This window comes from Silene latifolia, chromosome 4, assembly GCF_048544455.1.
Source record: "Silene latifolia isolate original U9 population chromosome 4, ASM4854445v1, whole genome shotgun sequence".
In the NCBI taxonomy this organism is placed as follows: Eukaryota; Viridiplantae; Streptophyta; class Magnoliopsida; order Caryophyllales; family Caryophyllaceae; genus Silene; species Silene latifolia.
The window spans coordinates 101,083,978-101,104,100 of NC_133529.1; the positions used below are offsets into that span (position 1 = coordinate 101,083,978).

At 36.1% G+C, this 20,123-nt stretch overlaps 2 protein-coding genes across 2 annotated transcripts; both read left to right on the forward strand.

Moving 5' to 3' along the window:
• Nucleotides 1-5,993: 5,993 nt before the first annotated feature.
• LOC141653660 (UDP-glucose 4-epimerase 2-like) lies at nt 5,994-11,742 on the forward strand. The gene is made up of 9 exons (XM_074461488.1): nt 5,994-6,367; nt 8,383-8,432; nt 8,843-8,978; nt 9,179-9,280; nt 9,413-9,640; nt 9,861-9,939; nt 10,413-10,495; nt 10,880-10,971; nt 11,377-11,742. Exons 1-9 carry the CDS (start codon nt 6,185-6,187, stop codon nt 11,468-11,470), a joined length of 1,047 nt encoding a protein of 348 aa, XP_074317589.1. The 5' UTR covers nt 5,994-6,184; the 3' UTR covers nt 11,471-11,742.
• Nucleotides 11,743-12,792: 1,050 nt separating this feature from the next.
• LOC141652354 (GDSL esterase/lipase At4g10955-like) lies at nt 12,793-14,800 on the forward strand. The gene is made up of 3 exons (XM_074459835.1): nt 12,793-12,964; nt 13,408-13,503; nt 13,584-14,800. Exons 2-3 carry the CDS (start codon nt 13,436-13,438, stop codon nt 14,566-14,568), a joined length of 1,053 nt encoding a protein of 350 aa, XP_074315936.1. The 5' UTR covers nt 12,793-12,964; nt 13,408-13,435; the 3' UTR covers nt 14,569-14,800.
• The last annotated feature ends 5,323 nt before the right edge of the window (nt 14,801-20,123 follow it).

Sequence of the window (20,123 nt, forward strand, 5' to 3'; positions counted from 1 at the left end):
CGCTACTCGACTCATGCTTCCCATCCCTATGGTGTCTCTACTCTCAAATGCTCCAAAAGGGTGGCTCAAGGTGAAGGAATAAAGATATGACGACATCTAGGTTTAGAGGAGACGAAAAAGAAATGATTTGGGTTTCACGATATCACAACTTATATTTCCCCGCTGAACTCCCGTTACTTGATCGAGTATGCAACTTACTCGATCGAGTGACCTCTACTCGATTGAGTGCCTAAGCTACTCGATCGAGTATCCTCCGCTAGATCGAGTTACCAGAACTCAAAGGCTTACTACGTCACAAGGTTAACTCGTAAGGTTTCCGAAGGTCTAAACAAATGTCTAAGGTTAGTCAACGATGGTCAACGGGTCCCTAAAAGGACGGGTATTACACGGACGACCAACCCTGCTCCTTATATCCGAAAACGGTTTTGAAAACGGTAATCACTATACGGATCTGATATGGTTTTAACCGTATATACGGTTTTTGGTTACGCGGAAAAACCGTGTATATGTAATCCGTATATACGGATACAATTTGGTGACAAATGCCCAATTAAACATTATAATTATTGAAGAGCTAATAAATACCTCTAACATGACCACCTCAGATGAAGGGCTAATTTTTATTTATTGAGATAAGTTAGTAAAATAAATCATAAAAAACATTATAAGAGTGGGACTTGAAAGAGGAACTTTGCATATTTTTTTAACTTTTTTATACAAAAACTTCAGACCAGCTTGATGCCCATCGGATTCGAAGAGTGGTTAGTGCACAGGCTTCCCCATACCATGTGCTGAAAATCCACTTCGTGAATTATTGGAGGTTGCCAGGATTTGAACCCGTGACCGTTAGTCTGGCTCTGATACCATGATAGAAACCATCTGAACCTAAGCTTTTGGTTGAAATGATTTCTTGACATGGTATTAGAGCTAGTGTGACCAAAGGTCACGGATTCAAATCTCATCGCCCCCTAATTTCTAAAGTGGAATATTAAACACTAGGCATGCAAAGGCCTGTAGTTGCATCCACACCTTTCGTGTGAGGCGACGTGTTAGTAGGGCTGTCAATGATATGAGCCGGCTCGTCGAGCCCTCGGATTCGGCTCGGTCAAAGCTCGGCTCGTGCTCGGTTAAATACGAGCCGAGCCCGAGCTCGGCTCGAAAGCTCGTATGGGCTCGTTTATAATTTTTTGTATAATCTTTATATTGTAATATTATTATTATTATTTCAAATTATATTTTATTTAGACATTTATATAAGTATGTTATAATATAATAATTTTTAGTATTTTATAATTTTATTTGTTTTTTAAAAATATTTATATTTTGTTAAATTTAAAAGGTGAAAAAGTGAAAATATATAATGACAAAACGAGTTCGATTCGAACTCGAGCCGAGCTCGAGCATTTTCTGAGACGAGCTCGAGCTTCAATTTTTTAGATTCGACGAGCTTCGAGCCGAGCCCGAGCTAAAAAATTCGAGCCGAGCCCGAGTCCACCCGAGCTCGAGCTCGGCTCGGCTCGTTTACACCCCTATGTGTTAGAGTATAAAATCGATCTTAAAACCCCAACCATTAATTTAAGTTTTTAATTAAGATAATTTCTTGAGAAAATACTCTAAAATCAATCCAAATAACTTCTTTAAAAAGCACATACTCATACTCATCTTATCTAATTATCTTAATAAAAACAAGAACATTTAAAGGATTTATGTGCGTCCACGTCATCACAACAAGTTTTTTTTTTTTAAATTCCTGAAATGCGGGTCCCACGGAAGAAAACTACGGAATTAATTAAAAAATAACGTCTGTTTTGATGTGTTTTGCGAAATTGTTCAGGACGTACTGATTTAATTATTCGTGACGTCTGTTTTTTTTTTCTAAATCGTGAAATACGGGGCCCACCAAAAAATAAGGAATTTATTAAAAAATAATCGTCACTGTTGTTGTTTTGTATGTAAGTGATTACGTTTATGATTTATAAGGAAATATTTATGAATAATTTAACGAATTAACTATTTATTAACGAATAACAAATTATGAATAATTTATATTACAATAAACAACAACAAATTACAGTAATTTACATTAAAATAAATAACAGCAAATTACAAAAAATTGATACAACTACAAAAAAAATATTCATAAATTATTTGAAAATACTATAAAAAATATTCAGAAAAAGATAAAATGACGTTTAAAAAGTCCGACTTTCTAGATTTACATCTTTAATGATGTACTCCGTAAGAGCTTGCATAAATCATTAAGAGAAATAATTAAAATAATACTGTAGTTTACACTTTACAGGTATTCAAACTGGAAAAATTACTAAAAATAACTCACTAATATAAAAAAAATGTGAAAAAAATGCCTAGAACGGAAATTAATTTAAAATGACAATATTTGCTTGGAAAAAAAATTCTCAAAACATTAGATCTCTGAAATTAAAGAGTACACCAACAAAAATAAATTTTAAAAAGTGAAAATATACTCAAAAACGGAAATTTCGACATAAAAATAATTATTTTTAATATCACCTTTTACAAAATTTGGTAGACTTAAATATAATTAGCCAGCAGATCTACAATCTTCGAGTCAAAACAGCGGAAATGAATGATTATTCGGACCCATTGTGTTATATTAAGTATTAATTAGTGAAATATGGAAAGATATTAGATTGAGTGGAGTGGTTGTGATTTTTTTTTTTTTGGTCCTTGGAGTGGTTGTGATTTGTGAATGAAGAAGGATGAAATAGAATTTCAGGTTGTTAAGGGAGATAGAAGTGAACAAGGTGAATTGTATTAGGGTGGAATCGCAAAGCAAGCTGCTGAATACAGAAAATGCCTAGGCCGTTTAGGTTAGTGGAAACGCAAGTTTTGGGTTTCTAATAGTTAGGTTATTATTTTAGTTGGGCCGATTGTTTAGTAAGGACTAAGTACCAACTATTTGCATTAGGGTATTACTCTATATTTGGACTAGATCTCTCAAACGGGTCAAACTGGCCGGGTCCCGGGTCAAGCCATACGAATTGGATTAAAGTACGTGTCCGGTCGAATACGGGTCTAGTCAAGTACGGATCGGTTCATACGGGCCACGGACCGGTTTGGATCAGAATAGCGGTCAAAAAATAATTTCTAATGCCTTTTTTAAAAAAAATATTAATAATTTTTTTTTTAAAAAAAAATTAAAACCTATTTAAAATTAATATTTTAATCATATTAAATGCTTACATTAATTATATTAACATAATAATAAAAATAACATTTTTTTATAATTATTTTTATTATTAAATATTATAAAAGTCATATAAAACTGTTTTTTAATTGTATTTGTAATTTGGAGTATTTAAAATAATAATTTTTTTTGATTATTGTTTCAAATAAAAATCATAAATATTACTCCCTTCTATTCTCTAACATCTTCCACATTTCCTAAAATGACAAATTCACTAAGATCTTCCACTTTCTTTATTTGTAATACTCCGTATTTATGAGTCTTTGGGTACTCTATCGAGTAGGCCTTACTCTGTCGAGTAAGGGTGAGTTGCGTTTTAAAATAGTTTCTGACCTGTTGGGTACTCGATCGAGTAACTAGGATACTCGATCGAGTAAGGGGGCACTCGATCGAGTACCTTAGCTACTCGATCGAGTAGCTCGGTTGCTAATGGTGATAATTCGACGGGTTTTGTTAATAACACGGATTAATATATAAATCTTTCCGTCACTTTCATAATACACTTTTACAAACCTAATAACATTAAAAGGGAGATTCAAGTTACGTTCTTCGCATTCATCCGTGTTGTTGACAAATCCCGGAGCTTGAGAGGTCGGATTCCATCGTTCTTTATACCTTTGTGATCCTTGCGTCGAGGGTAAGATCTACATACCAATTTTATAGTATTTCGTCAAGTTTCGTTAAACCCTAATTTTGGGATTGGGGGTTTTGTTGTAGATAATGATTGGTAGTGATTATGTGTGTGTATGATAGGAGAAGGATTTGTAGAAGAGGCTTTTTTATACAGTTGTTGAGACCGTCTGATTGTGTTGCTGTTCCAGGTAGGATTTCCTACTCAGTATTAGTCCCATAATGGGATGATTGATGATGTGTTGAGATTGATTGTTTGATATAGTAATTGTATTGTGACGGTTGTGATTATGGTCTCTGGTTCTCGAGGCGTGTCCTCGGCTGAGTGAGGTCACTTGCGGGAGTGGCTTCACGCCCTAGTTTCGCATATACGTGCAGGAACCCGCCACAGAAGGGATGTGCACATTAATGGACGGGGTTATCGCTCATTATGAGGAGCGGGGATTTGGTGGGTACGGCTGCGGTCCCCATCGGGGGATCGGGTCCAGTGGACGATCGGTGATTGAGATTGTTGGAATTGGTGTGGTTGTGTGTGTGACGGTTAAAGCTACATTTATCTTATTGTTGATATATATTGAATTGTGTGATTAGTACCGACCCGTTTAAATGTTTTAAAAGCGTGGTGATCCATTCGGGGGTGGTGAGCGATTATTGAGCAGGTATGATATGACGCGTATGGGATAAGCGGGATGAGTCATCACGTGGCGATTAGAAGTCTTTGTGTCGACGATGTTTTATAGCTTTGATAGTTTTAGCAGTAGACCGTATGAGAATCTTGTATTTCTTTTATCAGTTTGGAATTGCTATGTAATCACTTTAAACATTATATACTCTTAAGTATGTTTCGTTATTGTCTTATGATTATCATTGCCTCGGGGAACCGAGATGGTGGCATCCTTATACCTGAGTGGTCCTAGTAAGACACTTGGAGTATGGGGGTGTTACATTATTAGTCGATAATTTGTGATTTTTAGGACTTGTGACCCCACATTTTCTCTCTTACTTTCCATTTCCTCCATTTTCCACTACAAATTTCACTCCTCTTAAAAACTACCCAAAAAGCAATGTGGAAGATTATAGTGAATAGGAGGGAGTAATATTTTAATAAAATTCTTGATTTATCTTTCTCCCAACAGGTCGCCCCGTTCGGGTCGGGTTTTAACCGTAAAACAAGAGGTCATTTCTGGTTCCTCAAAAAATGGGGTCGCATCGGGTCAATATTTTAGTTCATTTGAGATATCGAATGCATAAAGATCATCGATAAATTACCACGCGTCATTGGTAAATTTTAAACTTTTTTCCCTAACTTCAACAACACCCCTTTATCTCTCATTTTCACTTTTTAAACCAAAAATCAACGAATTAACTTAACAAACTACAAATCTATACAAAATTAATGACACTTATTACTTTAATTTGATAATTACAAATAAAAAATTAAAAATTATGAATATATTTAAACCCCATTATAATTAGCGGTTCAATCAGCATAAAACCTTCGTTTTTCACTATTCGACATTAGCAATGGTACGTTAATTACTCATATCGATTTATACGTATTCACACAAATGGTCTATAATCTGTGTTAATTTTTATAATATTTTTATTTTATTTTATCGGTGTGGTTTCTTTTAGATACACAATTACAAGGTTGAATTAGCATTTCATACTTTTCTAACTAAGAGGAAAGACCATATTTCAATAATACCTGAGAAATTTAAATAAAAACAACAACCAATATTGAGGTGTCAATCTCATATCTCATATTAAAAGTAGAGAACTTTTTGTGACTAAACAAAATTTTGTTTAAAAACAATGAATAAAGTTATAACAGATATGTGTTTTTTTTTTTTTTCAGCTGAGATGTATAATTAACAATCTTTAATATATAAACATGATATAAATATTAATCAAAAAAAATTGTTTGAACATTTTTATAATAATAATTACTAAAATAGCATAACCGTGCAATTTACACGGGTTTGAAACTAGTTTTTATTTTATTTTTTCACACATTAAGGACTTCACGTGTTATAATAAAATTGAAGCCTACAGAAATTGGGATCCATACCAAAGAATGTTCCCTTAATTGCTTTCCCTCCTCATAATATACGGAGTACAAAACTACATAATTACATACATACATCTTCTCAAACACCTTCCTCCTCCCCAAACCTTCTTCTATTCCCTCATTTTCTCCCTAATTCTTATTTTCTTCTTATTAATTAATTAATTATTAATTACGTATTAAAAGAAACAAATATATTCCTGAGTTATCGGATCTTCCAATTAAAAAAACCGAACCGGTAGTAACCGGTAGTTGACATGACGAAGAACATTCTGGTGACCGGTGGTGCCGGTTACATTGGCAGTCATACCGCCCTTCAGCTATTACAAGGAGGTTACAACGTCGTCGTTGTGGATAATCTTGTTAATTCTTCCGAAATTGCCCTTCACCGAGTCAAGCAACTCGCTTCTGATTTCTCCAATAATCTTTCCTACATAAAGGTCATTTCTTTCTTCTCTTAATTATTACCCTTTAATTAATTTATTACGTTTAATTTCATTGTTATTAGTCGGTAGATCGTGCTAGATTAGAGGTTTCCGACTTTCCGGGTTTTCTCGACGCAATTTTCATCCTGGGTCATCGGAATGGGTAAGGCTGCGTACATTCGACCCCGTATCTCCTAACCGTAGGAGGCTAGGAGCTGTTGAGACATTGGGGTAATGTCGGTGTTGCCGTTGGTTGTTGAGGAGAAGAAGAATAATGTGATATGTTGTGTTAAAGTATGGTTTTTGTCACGTTCTTGCCTCGTTTTGCCGCGTTGTCTACTTGACTTTTGTGGTTGTTACTTAAATATTGTTAAATAACGTGTTGCACCGAGATTTGGGGAATCAAATTTTGTTGCTGGGATGTGTCGAGATATCGACATATCATCAATAGGGAATACGATATATAGTTGAGAATAATCAGTTGGTCTTGCTTAAGATCGTCTTAATTTTAAGTTAGTCTTAGTTTTAAGTTAAAGACGATCTTAAACCAGATATGGTGGAGAATAATAGGGAGTAATATTTTCCATTTTCTTTTATCATAAATTCTCATCAAAGACAGACATTATCCGTCACAAGCTGAAGACGGATAGTGTCCCTCTCACAAAATGCAAATGGATAGTGCAAGTTGGGGGAAATGAATACCCCACTTGTCCCCCCACTTGCATTTTGTGAGAGGTCCACTATCCGTCTTAAGCTTGTGACGGATAGTGGCCGTCTTCAATGAGACGGACTGTTCTTTTATAAGTATGCTTTTCGGAGAATTTGATTCATATTCAAAGCATTTCTTTTTGGATCATTCGGAAATATTCTCTTTTGTTGGCGAATGCTTATTTTGAGAATTTTGGAAAATGCGGCAAATTCTAAATAATATAATTGGGTAGAGCATTATGCTTTTTTGGTGATTATTTATGGGTTATTGTTAGTTAACATGAGATAATGATTTGTTCTAGTAGGACGGAGTTGTAAATTAATTTGATTTTCCTGCATTAGAAGATTCGCAAGTTGGCATATGTAGCTTTATTTGGTTGTCTTGTACCGGTAATGATATCTCTGAATTGAATATAGGAATTTTTTTAGCTAGCTACATGTTACGGAGTAATATGTTATTAAGCTTAGTTTTTGGTGCAATATTGAAGTTTAGGAACTCATTTGATCACTCAACTTTTTTGTGGTTAATAAGAAGCAGTTTTGAAACTTTAGAACCGAATGTATTTATTCATGCGCTAAACTTCTTGCGATATGTCGAGTTGACAGGAAGATTAGGACATTAATTTTTAAGCAGTGTGGAATACTAAAATGACGTGTATGAATAACAAAGTACTTTGTGTTCAATGATTTTAAAATGATTGGATTATCGCAAAAGGTTTGTATTTTGCGGATAATATACTTGGTTTGATTTGTAGCTATAGTTCAAAGAAAAAAAAAGTTGAACGTTCATCATTTTTCTTTCAAAATTAAAAGAAAATTACCGTCTCATTTAACTGTTTCTTGTGTTCTTAAATAAATGGAGGTTGATTTGGAAATGTTCAACTTTAAAATCTTACTACAAAACATGGAAATTGATCTATAAGCTGAATATTATAATTCATTTTTGAACCCAAGAAGTAATTATTTCCTACATATTTCTTACTAGTTAAAGCGTGGCTAAATTGGTTATTGATGCTTTGATTACTTCAATAATTACTTGTACTTTCAGGCAGTTTGGTTTATTGACTGTTGTATTTGTATCAACTGAAATGATGCCTGCTTATTGAAGTAAAAGTTATGGTACTCCTTTTGGGTCTATGATATTAGATTTTATGGATATGGATTTTATCGCACACTCAGCTTGGACAAGCTGTAAAAGTGTGAATATAACATTTTTCCTTAAAATTATTTGTTATCTAAGCCTTTCTGGCCTTCTTTGGAAGTCGGTTCTTCTGAGTTCTGTTTATTAAATGATTCTTATTGTGAATTTTAATTTTCTGCAGGCAGACATCCGGGACAAAGAAGCACTTGATAAAATATTTTCTTCAACAAAGTAAGATATTTCTTTAGATTGCATAAGTTTGTCTTATTTATTGTGGCATCCACTTTATACGGCTTTTCATTTCCATAAACTGTTTGTTTAGATAGGTAATTAACAGGGTTAAATTAACTAGGCATCTGAACACACAAGTGGTGAGAAGTATCTTAGCTATCCATCTTAATGTAAAAGGTTTCTTGCTATTCATCTTAAGTTACGAGATCCCTATGTTACTAGACTTCTACATATTCTTAGACAGCCACTGATAAACTTTGCTTCCGTCAAGTACCCAGTCTGCTAGTATCAATTCATAATTTTAGCCTGCTGCCGTATTTTTTGTAGACTTCTGTTCAAAAAATATGTTGGATGCTCAGTATTCAACTTCTGTTTTACTTATTCTGCTATTGCTTTCCTATTGATTTCAGATTTGATGCTGTCATTCACTTTGCTGGATTAAAAGCTGTTGGGGAGAGTGTAGAGAAACCATTGCTCTATTACAATAACAACCTCACTGGTACAATTAATCTGCTTGAAGTGATGTCTGATCATGGATGCAAAATGGTTAGTCTATTCTTTCTGTTTTTACGGAGCTCTTGATATTGTATTACATTAGCCTTGTCAACTTGACTTGCTGCGCTCTGGACTTGGCCCACGCACCATATATTTTCTCTTTTATTTTCTTCTTCTTAGAATATATAGAGTTCTCTTAATGTTAATATACTTGCTGACTTCTTGAGTTCTCATCCTGGAATATGTTTCAGCTTGTCTTCTCATCATCTGCTACCGTTTATGGGTGGCCTAAAGAGGTTCCGTGTACAGAAGAATTCCCCTTATCAGCCGCAAATCCATACGGGCGAACGAAGGTGCGCTTACTTGTTTAGAAATAGTAGCTTAAAACTCTTATAGTGGCTGCTGACAGTTGTTTGAAACTCATTGTTTATCTGTTGAGATTTTCCCTCTGATATATGTATTTGTATTTATTTTTTGGGTTTCAGTACTTTATTGAAGAGATATGCCGTGATGTCCAGCGTTCTGATGGTGAATGGAAGATTATTCTCCTGAGATATTTTAATCCAGTTGGCGCCCACCCCAGTGGTGATATTGGTGAGGATCCACTTGGGATTCCAAACAATCTGATGCCTTATGTACAACAAGTGGCTGTTGGAAGAAGACCGCACTTAACGGTGTATGGAACTGATTATAACACTAAAGATGGCACTGGGGTATGTCATCTGTCTCGATAAAGATATAAATCATACTGCTATAACAAGAAGCTAGTAAAATTTTGCAATGAGATTTACCTTGTAGCTTTTAATTTCATTTTTGGTTTGTCAAAATCTGTTATTCATCCTGAAAATGATGCTGGATTTACTTTTTGTGTATGTTGCGTGTTTTTGTTAGTGTGACAATTTTGATCTTTTGAGATAATACGTTGTCTTTCAGGTTAGAGACTACATCCATGTGGTTGATTTAGCAGATGGACACATAGCAGCGTTGAATAAGCTATTTGATACTGATCTTGGTTAGTAGACCTCAATATCCCTGAGAATACACTTCCAATTTACTGGGTCATCTTTTTAATTTTTTTCTACTTTGTTTAAGTTCTGTTTACTCTTTGGTTATGGAATATAATGGAATAAATCAAAATGGCTCTTATTGTGGCTGCTCTTCTTTCTTATTGTTTACTCACTAAAGTGGCTGCTCTTCTTTCTTTTATGAAGTAGCGGTCCTTCGATGCAGTTCTCGACGCAATTTTCATATTGGGTCATTCGGAAACAGCCTCTTTGTGTTGCTAACACAAGGGTAAGGCTGCGTACATCCGACCCCCCCTTACCCCGCAATTTGCGGGAGCCATTGAGGCACTGGTGTAATGTTGTTGTTGTTGTTGTTGTTGTTGTTGTTTAAGTTCTGTTTTCATTCCTTACTTTCTCCCCGCCGCTCTCTGATTTGATCGCTTTGCAACATATATTAGTGATTGTGTACATATACTTGCAGGCTGTGAAGTTTACAATTTGGGAACTGGGAAAGGCACAACAGTCCTTGAGATGGTTACTGCATTTGAGAAAGCGTCTGGAAAGGTACTCATAGACCGACCCTTTTCTTCATCTTTTAGGTTACCATGCTTTTTTTAACCAGATTTGAGTAGTTGACATCTGTTTGAGTAGTTGACATCTGTTCTGTTGTCGGGTGTTGTGACTTGTGACTTGTGAGCTGCCCCTTTCTTTACGCACTTGCAAAACTTTGGTTTTCGGGCCGGACACAGTTAACTTCTAAGTTATTTGGTTCTTCGATACATGAACTGTCGTGACTATTTGCAGTTTCGCTTTCAGGATAGCAAGTCTAAACCCCTTTCAACGTCATGTTCATGGATTTTGTCTTTATTTACTGAAGATATTTTGTGATAAATATGTGAATAATTTTTGGGACTAATGCTTTGTTGATGTTGTATGTCACCATTGCAGAAAATCCCGCTTGTAATGGCTGGGCGACGTCCTGGTGATGCGGAGGTTGTATATGCCTCAACAGAGAAAGCAAAACGGGAACTGAACTGGAAGTAAGTTCGACAGTGAATTTTTTTACTGCTTAAATTTTGGTCGTGATCATGTGCTTCACCTGAAAACTCAAATGGCTTGATTTACGAGTAAAACTCTTCAACACTAGTATAAGTAATTATAAGCTGTGATAATGTTGGCTATGAACTTGTTACGTAAACTACACTTTCCATGAGAATTCTGCTGTCATCCTTTTTTTTTTCCTCTTACCGAATGGCCATAATGCCTGAGGCCAAAAGTATTTTGCCACGGCCCACGGGAGACTATGAGGGTATGACTTAAATACCCTGGCGTTTCAAACTGGGTTATTCGAGGCAATTTAATTTCGCCCATGCGATATAGTTACCCTTTTTAAACCTTTAATTTTGGAGTTGTACGTGACTTACTGAATGATATGGCTTTTACAGGGCCAAGTATGGAATTGAGGAAATGTGTCGTGATCAATGGAATTGGGCTAGCAAGAATCCGTATGGTTACAACTCAGCAAATGATGAAGAATGATTGATTCGTTAGCACAAATCACAGTTTATACTTGATATACAATCTAATCAACTGGTACATCCTGCTACACCACCACTGTACCACTTCCGACCAGCCTGACAGTTAGGAATCTAGGTTGAAATAATGCGGAGGAATATGAAGCTCTATAGTAAAGCATAGTATATTCTTTGATGTAAATGAGCTTTGGATGTCTTTTAGCTATCTTATACATATAGGTCATTTATTTTTTAAGGCCAAAGGTTATTATATTCGGAGGATCAATCATTTTTGCACATGCTTTCTCTTAGGCTGAATATGCCAAGCTGTTGGCCTGTTTTGTGCTCTGGGCATTTCTTGGGTCTTGTCTGTCAGAAAGTGCCATGCTTGATCATTTCAGACTACCGAGAAAGCAATAAGCATTTGGCTGGCCTCGTAGCTTGTGCTGAAGCTGCTTTGCTTGTGACTCCAGTAGAGGTGGATTGTAGTCGAAAAAGAGGAAGATTTTGATAATTTTTAGCGGCATGTAGTGTAATTAGATTTTGCTTCCTGTTTTATTCAGGCAGAAGATTAGTTTATTTCTTGATTATTCATTAATTTATTTGGCCAACAATGATTCTTTGTTGTCATTATTCATTATCTCATTAATTCAATTGAATGTGAGGTTTTTTTGTACTAGCCAATTAAGAATGTTGATGTTTTCACATGTAATCTTCTTTCTCCTAACGACTTAATCCTCTCGAAACCCATGTGCGGAACAGCAGAATCCATCCATAAATGGCTAAGCATCAGTAGTGTCCCAGCAAGCAACCTCAAGTGCCGTCAATACCCATGTGAGGATTGTTTGTTTCAAAACAAGGATAAGGATTGTTGATGGCAGACAAATTCATCCAGGCTATTAAGCAGCAGGCAACCACACCGTTACAGGGTGGTGCGATAAGGTGGAGTCTTACCTGGTTTTTAGGTGTTGTTAACACATTTTTCACTCGTTCATTGAGGTCGATTGGGCTTGGAAACACAGGTCTTGGTCATTATCTTTTGCTGAAGAAGTTATAACTTGGGTCTTGAAATATGAAACTGATTTTTTTTTTTTTTTTTTTTGCAGCTTCTGTTTTAAGCAAGCTGCATGATTTGACGGTGATAAGTACAATGCTTATCAATTTATAACTGTTTTTAATTCAGTTTTAAGGTATAAGTTAAAGGTTAGACCTGTCTGCATAATTGTTTTATGTGGCTTATGTGGTCGACATTCCAAGTTTGGAAACAGGAAATTCTTTAAAATAGTAAATACATGAATAGAATTGCTGTAACAACTATTGAGTTGATTAATCATCTGTTATCATCCTGAGTTCATTCATATATTTTTCAAACAAAGTAGCAACCAAATCAAACGTAATGTTTTTTTTTTCTCGGGTTCACGGTTGTTAAAATAAAACAAGGGAAACTTTCGGCATTTAAATCATTTTTAGGAGGAAAAAACCGCAGCTTGATAAAGGTTTTCCATTTCTTCACGTAAGTGTGGATAATTATTTATGCTGTTAATGCTTCATTGAAGGTTACTTTTCCATGCTAAAACGCGATTGTTGTTGTTGTTGTTGTTGTTGTTGTTGTTGATAATGTTTGTTTCCTGTTATTCTTGTTAAATCTCACCTGAGAGTTTCTTCATCCGATGTGCATTACGAAGTACACAGATTTACAATTTTCTCTTTTCATATAAGTTTCTAAACCTTAATTGTTTTTATGTTGATGTTGTGATTAGAGGACATGATCGTGGATAAAACATTGTGTATAAGTATATTATGCTGCCTATACCTTGTTTATTTGTCTGAATTAGATACAAATGTTAATCTGAATTAGTCATTTGGTAAGGTTGCGTACATAAAATACCTTGTTAACTTGCAAAATAGCGCAAATGAGCGGATGCATGTTTGCTGCAGTAAAGCATTTTTGTAATTTTGCAGGTATCGGGTAGTAGAACACGAAGCTTCAATGGCTTCCACGATGGACCGCGAAAATTTCTACAAAACAGGACCATTGCATCTTACAGTTGTTGATTGGTAAGATCTGCATCCGAAAAACCACTTCAGTTCAGCTTAACAGTAAAATATGATGCAAACTGTCTAAAAAACAATTTCAGGGATAATGAACATCATCGCAGATCTATTACTGCATCCCTGGTTGCAGGGGTCTACATTCTCGAGCGAGACAGGCAAGAAAACCGTGATTCCAGGCACGCTCTTGCTGACCCATGGTGGGAATTCTTTCATTTCCGCCTTATCAGACAGCTTGTTGATGATGTCGACAACTCCATTTTCGGTGCCATCTTTCAGTATGATTTGAAAACTTCTGAGTCAAATCATCAAAAGGGAATTCCTCACTATGTGATTGCCTTCAGGGGAACCCTAACCAATCGAAACAGTGTAACCCGAGACATTGAGCTAGACATCAATATCATTCGCCATGGCCTCCATAGGACTACTCGTATGAGAACCGCCATTGAAGCAGTAAAAGACATGCATATGGTTGGTGCTTCTGTAAATAATAATATATGGTTGGCAGGACATTCCTTGGGGGCTGCTATGGCAATTATTGCAGGCAAGGAAATGGCAATAATGGGAACCTTACTCGAAACATTTCTCTTCAATCCACCTTATATTTCGGCCCCTATTGAACGAATTAAGGATGAAAGAGTTAAAGACGGGATTAGAGTAGTTGGCAGTGTCATAACAGCAGGACTCGCCTTTGCCATGACCGCAAGACAGTCTGATCAGAAGACTCGATCAGTCGAGACATTTTCTTCATTGTCAAATTGGATTCCAAACATATTTGTTCATCCTGCTGATTATATTTGCTCAGAATTTATCGGTTATTTTCAACACCGAGAAAGGATGGAGAAACTTGGAGTAGGGCGGATTGAGAAGGTTGCGACACAGCATTCAGTCGGGAGTTTGGTGATGACAGCATTTGGCAGAGAAGTGGATCCGGTTCATGTGCTGCCATCGGCCTGCTTGACTATCAACACGGCTCCTGCTCGAGATTTGAAGCGTGCCCACGCGTTGCTGCAGTGGTGGCAACCTGAGTCTGAGCTACATTTTAAAACTCAGACTTACTTGTACAAATAGTTGTATAGTACAAAGCGGAAGACATAATTGGTACTTGGCTATGAACGCAAGAGACGAGAGATGGTGCATAAAAGTCGAAATGAGTAGGATAGATTGTATCAAGGTACACATTTATGTAATGTAATTCTTCAGGGTCTTGTTTTCTGATACAATCTAAATCTAAAAATTAGCAAAATGACAACCGAATACCATTCCAACTAAAAGCCTCGAATAAAAGGGACATTGCACTAAAGATTTGTATTGAAAGCTTATTTCAGATTCTATCAGAGTTACATTTATAAACTTTGATCTGAATTAGTTCATTGCATTGTTAGATTTGAACTTTACTTCCCTGGCTTTGACAATTTTGAGTCGAGGTATTGAGGGGTGTAGGATTGTAGACGTTAACTCGATTCTATCAGAACTAGTACTTCCCTGGCCTTGACAATTATAACTCCCAAGTCCTGATCTCTATATACAACTTTTAGACGGAATTTGCTCGCTATCAACACAGGGGTATACACAACCTTATAGTTTGATTTTTTTCTTTATCTGATCTGGCGGTCTGCATGACGAAATGCAAAAAACTCTCACCATTTACCGTTTTCAGATAAATTTATAACTGTGTTAAGAAAAAATTGTGATTAAAGAAGCTCTCCGACTAGGAAGAAACCCTGCATGTGCATAGTAATTTGATTTGAACTTTGATCTGAGTTAGTCTGTATAATAATAGTGAGCAAGGATTTGTACATGTTTAGATTGATAAACCTACAAAATAGCGGCAAATCAGTGGGTGCGTGTTCGTTGTAGTTATTCCATTTGCAGTAAAAGATTGAAGGACGGGATTGAGTTGTTGGCAATGTCATTACAGCCGGACTCGCCTTTGGTATGAACGTGAGATAGTTCTAAGCATATTTTGTTAGAACACATTGGATTGATGATGCCAAGTCCCCTTGTTATTTGATTGTTTGCTCTTAGTTGAAATAATTAGTGAATGAAGCAATCAAATGGACTTTCAACAATGATTCAAGATGATCAAGCCAATCAAGGAAGTCAAGACAATGATACTTTCCAAAGCCTTAGTCGATATATGTAAGAGTAAGTGTAACATTCTCATTTAAGTCAAGTAATGGCAAAACCATGCAACGGACGTCAGATCTTTGTGGTTTTCGATACTATCATACGGAGGAGGAATTTTCGACCAAATGTTTTTAAGTGTCAAAACTTTGTAAACTTTAAACCTTAAACATTTGAATTTTCAAAAGCTTGAAAATAATCTGAAATTTTGGAGTCACAAGCCCACTTGTCTAAGCCTCTAGATTTGTGCAAACACCTTTTACTAAAATGGCAAAAAAAGACTTGTCAAACTTCTAAAGTAAGAAATGCTTTTTGCCATTTTGGTAAATTATCACATGTTGAGTGTAGAAGCTTAAGTTTTCTGATTTCTTAAGCCCCAAGCCTACAAGTCTAACACTTACCATCACTCAAAGCTATCATTTAATATTGGATTTAATTTTTCAAAGTGTACTTACCTAAGACTAAATCCACTATAAATAGAGTGTCTTAGTCACATTTATTTCTTAAGACTTCAAAAGCATTTATTGTAACAACCTTGCAAATCATTTGTGCATTGAAAGCTTTGTTCTTCAAGTATTTGCAAAACGTTTTTCTGATTTTAAGTCTTCAAAATTGTTTTCGAAAAAAGCTGTAAAACCTCCAAGTATCAGTTCGATGTACTGTGACATGATGAGTTTGTTCCATGATTCTCGTGTTAGATCTTCATTGTAATCTCCATGTTCATTCAAGTGAACTCTTGAGATTCCAGATTCTGTAACACCTTGAGATAGAACCCATAAACTCTTGAAGCGGAGTAGCTTTAAGTTTGAGTGCAACCGGAGTAGGTTGGCGAGTTATTTTCATTGTAAGGGGTTTAGTAAGTTTGAGTAAATTTCTAAACAAGCAATAAAATAACGGTTGGACGTAGGCCTCGGTAGTAGAATTTGAACCAATTTTTAAAATGTCGTTTGTTTGTTCATTTACTTTTACGTTCTTCCACTTTGCTATTTCTCGCATGTACCTAATCAAGTTCTGTGTCACAGTCACCTATTCCGTGACATAGAACTGCTGTACCTCTTGTGAACTTACATTCAATTAAGTTTCTCAAATCTTGTACTTCAATATTCTTTACTTAAGTTAATTAATTAACCAAGTTAAGGATAAAATTTTTAAAAGGTACACCTAATTCACCCCCTCCCACTCTTAGGTGTTAAATCGTTCTTAACTCTTCAATTGGTATCAGAGCCTTGTGCTCTTGATATTGGTTAAATGCAAAGAGTTGATCCTATAGTTATGGACGATTCAAAACACACTAAGTATCCCATTTTCAAGGGAGAAAACTATGCCTGGTGGAAACATCGCATGGAGCACTATGTCAAAAGTGCGGATTATGAATGTTGGTTAATCATTCAAAAGGGTCCCCTCAAAATCGAAAAGACTAATGCTGATGGCACTAGCTCCTTGAAAAGTGAGGATAAGTATGTTGAGGCCGACTATAAGAAAATCGAGAAAAACTCTAAGGCCATGTCCATTCTTCAATATGGGATCGGTGACCAAGAGATTAATCGTATATCTGGATGTGCTTCGGCCAAAGAGATTTGGGACACCCTAAACCTTGCCTATGAGGGAACGTCACAAGTCAAGAAATACCGTATTGATCTTCTCATGCAACAATATGAGATGTTCAATATGGAACGAGATGAGTCAATTAATAGTTTGTCTTCACGTTTTTCTAGTATTGTCAATGACCTTAAGAGTTTAGGTAGGAGTTTTCAATCCGAGGATTTAGTCCGTAAAATCCTTCGTAGCCTAACTGAAAAGTGGCAACCGAAGGTTACGGCTATTGAGGAAGCTAAGGACCTTTCATTGCTCACCCTTGATGAACTTATGGGCTCACTTATGGCTCATGAGTTAACTCTCATGAAGCGTTCTATTGAAAGCTCTAAAGGGAAAGGACTCGCTCTTAATGCTCTCTCAAGTGATGAGGAGGATGAAGATGATGAGTTTGCAATGTTCACTAAAAACATTGTTGGCATGATCAATGGTCGAAACTCTCAAAGGTATAGCAACAACTCTAGTAAACGCCGTTTTCCTAAGAGAAGATCTAACTCCACTATTGGTTGCTTTAAATGTGGTGACAAAGGTCACCAAATCAAGGAATGCCCAAAGTGGAACGATATCAAATCTAAGGAAAAACGTGACTTTGCAAAACGTGATTACAAAAACAAGGTAATGACTGCTATTTGGGGCATGTCTGATTCTGAAGAGGACGATGTCCTTGAGGATGAATTAGACGCCAAACTTAGCATCTCGTCTAGTTCCTCAAAGAATGCTTCCAAGTCATCAAAGAAAGAAGACATCAAGTGTCTTATGGCTCACTCCGCGGATTCAGACTCTGATTCAGACCATGAGGTAATTAAGCTCAAGAAAAAGGTTCGATCTTTCTCTAAAGACAAAGTTTGTCTCCTCCTAGATCAATTCATAGATAAATGTCGTGTCCAAACCAATAAGTTGGAAGCTATGCAAATCGAAATTGAGGACATAGCTGAGGAAAATGTAGTCCTAAAAGAAAGTCTAAATGAGAATGATCAACCTAGTTCCATGTTGAGTCTTGAAAAAGAAATCAAAAAGCTTCGAAAACAAAATTTGTTTTTAGCCAACAAAGTCGATGAAACCAGTGCAACAGATCCCTGCACTGTTGCATCCAGTTCTAAAGAAAATGTGTCATCACTAACACAAGAACGTGACCAACTTTTGATTGACTTAGCTACTCGTAACAACGAAAAGGATGATCTTGTTAAGATTGCTGAAATGTTAAATGATGAGTCTAGTCATGTCAAAAGTGCCTTAGAACGAGCTCAAAAACTAAATGATGACCTTCTTGCTCAAATTGAGATGTTAAAGAGAGCTGAACAGACTCATGCCACAGAGGTTTCTACTGTGGCATCTGATTCGAGAAAAGAAATAGATACTCTCACGGAATTAGTGTCTTCTTTAACTAAGGAACGTGACACTCTTCTAGCTGACCTCAAATTATGTCAAAGAGATAATAAACAATTGGAACAAATTGGGATGTTACTTAGTGATGAAGCAAGACTTGCAAAACAAGCGTTCGACAATTTAGGTAAATTGAATCTTAATCATCTTGCTAAAATCGAAACATTAACTAAAGAGCTAGATGAGGCTAAGATGTTTTACTTAAAATGGGAAGGAAGTCAGAATGTTTTGGAGTTTCTCTTGAAACAATCACAAGAATATGAAAAATTTGCAAAGAATCTTTGGACTTGGTTTCAAATGCAACGAGCACACTTTGTTGCACTCAAAACCAGGATCCAAGTCAAACTGACTTCCGAAGAAGAAAGTATCTTTGGTCTTCCGAGTACATCATTTGTAACTATTGTGGCAAAACAGGTCATGAGTTTAATGGTTGTGACAAAAGAGTCCGTGACTTAGAAAGAAACACTAAGAATGCTAAACAAGTGTGGATAAAGAAAGAAGAAGTCAAAAGGTCGTTGTCAAGAAGGAGCCCAAACTTGTTTGGGTTCCTAAACTAAATGTTTGATTTCTTATAGGCATTAGTGAGGGGCAGCAGCAATTGGTACTTAGACAGTGGATGCTCTCGTCACATGACGGGAGATGAAAACCAATTCCTCTCGCTAGAAGCCTACGATGGTGGCATGGTGACTTTTGGCGACAACAAAAAGGGTGAAATCATTGGTATTGGAAAGGTTGGTAAGTCAAAGTCATTATGCGTGGACAAAGTGTTGCTTGTCAAAGGTTTGAAACACAATCTCTTGAGCATTTCACAACTTTGTGATCGAGGTAATATTGTTGAATTTCTTGCTAGTGAATGTAGAATCATCAATGGTAAAACTAGAGAACTCATACTTGAAGGTAAACGTGTTAAAGACGTCTATATGACTAACTTGTATGCATTGTCGGGTCAATCACTATCATGCATGAGTGTTCAAAAGAACGACCCTTGGCTTTGGCACAAACGACTTGGTCATGTAAATGCTAAGACACTTAACACCCTTAAGAAACTTGATCTAGTTGACGGCATTCCTAACATTAAATTTGAATTTAAATCACTTTGCGATGATTGTGTTAAAGGTAAACAAGTTAAGTGCTCTTTTAAATCCAAAAAGGTTGTTAGCACTTCCTTACCTCTTGAACTCATTCATATTGATTTATGTGGTCCTATGCGAGTTGTGAGTAGAGGTGGAAGTCGTTTTATTTGTGTCATTGTAGATGACTTCACAAGATTTGTTTGGCTTCTCTTCTTAAGTTCTAAGGATCAAACATTTGATGAGTTCTTAATTTGGGTAAAAAAGATTCAAAACAAATTTGGTTATAAACTTGTCTCATTGAGATCCGACCATGGAACCGAGTTTGAGAACTCGTCATTTGAGTCCTATTGTAATGAGTATGGTGTTAGTCATAACTTTTCGGCTGCAAGAACCCTACAACAAAATGGGGTTGTGGAACGAATGAATCGAACCCTTGAAAATATGGCTAGG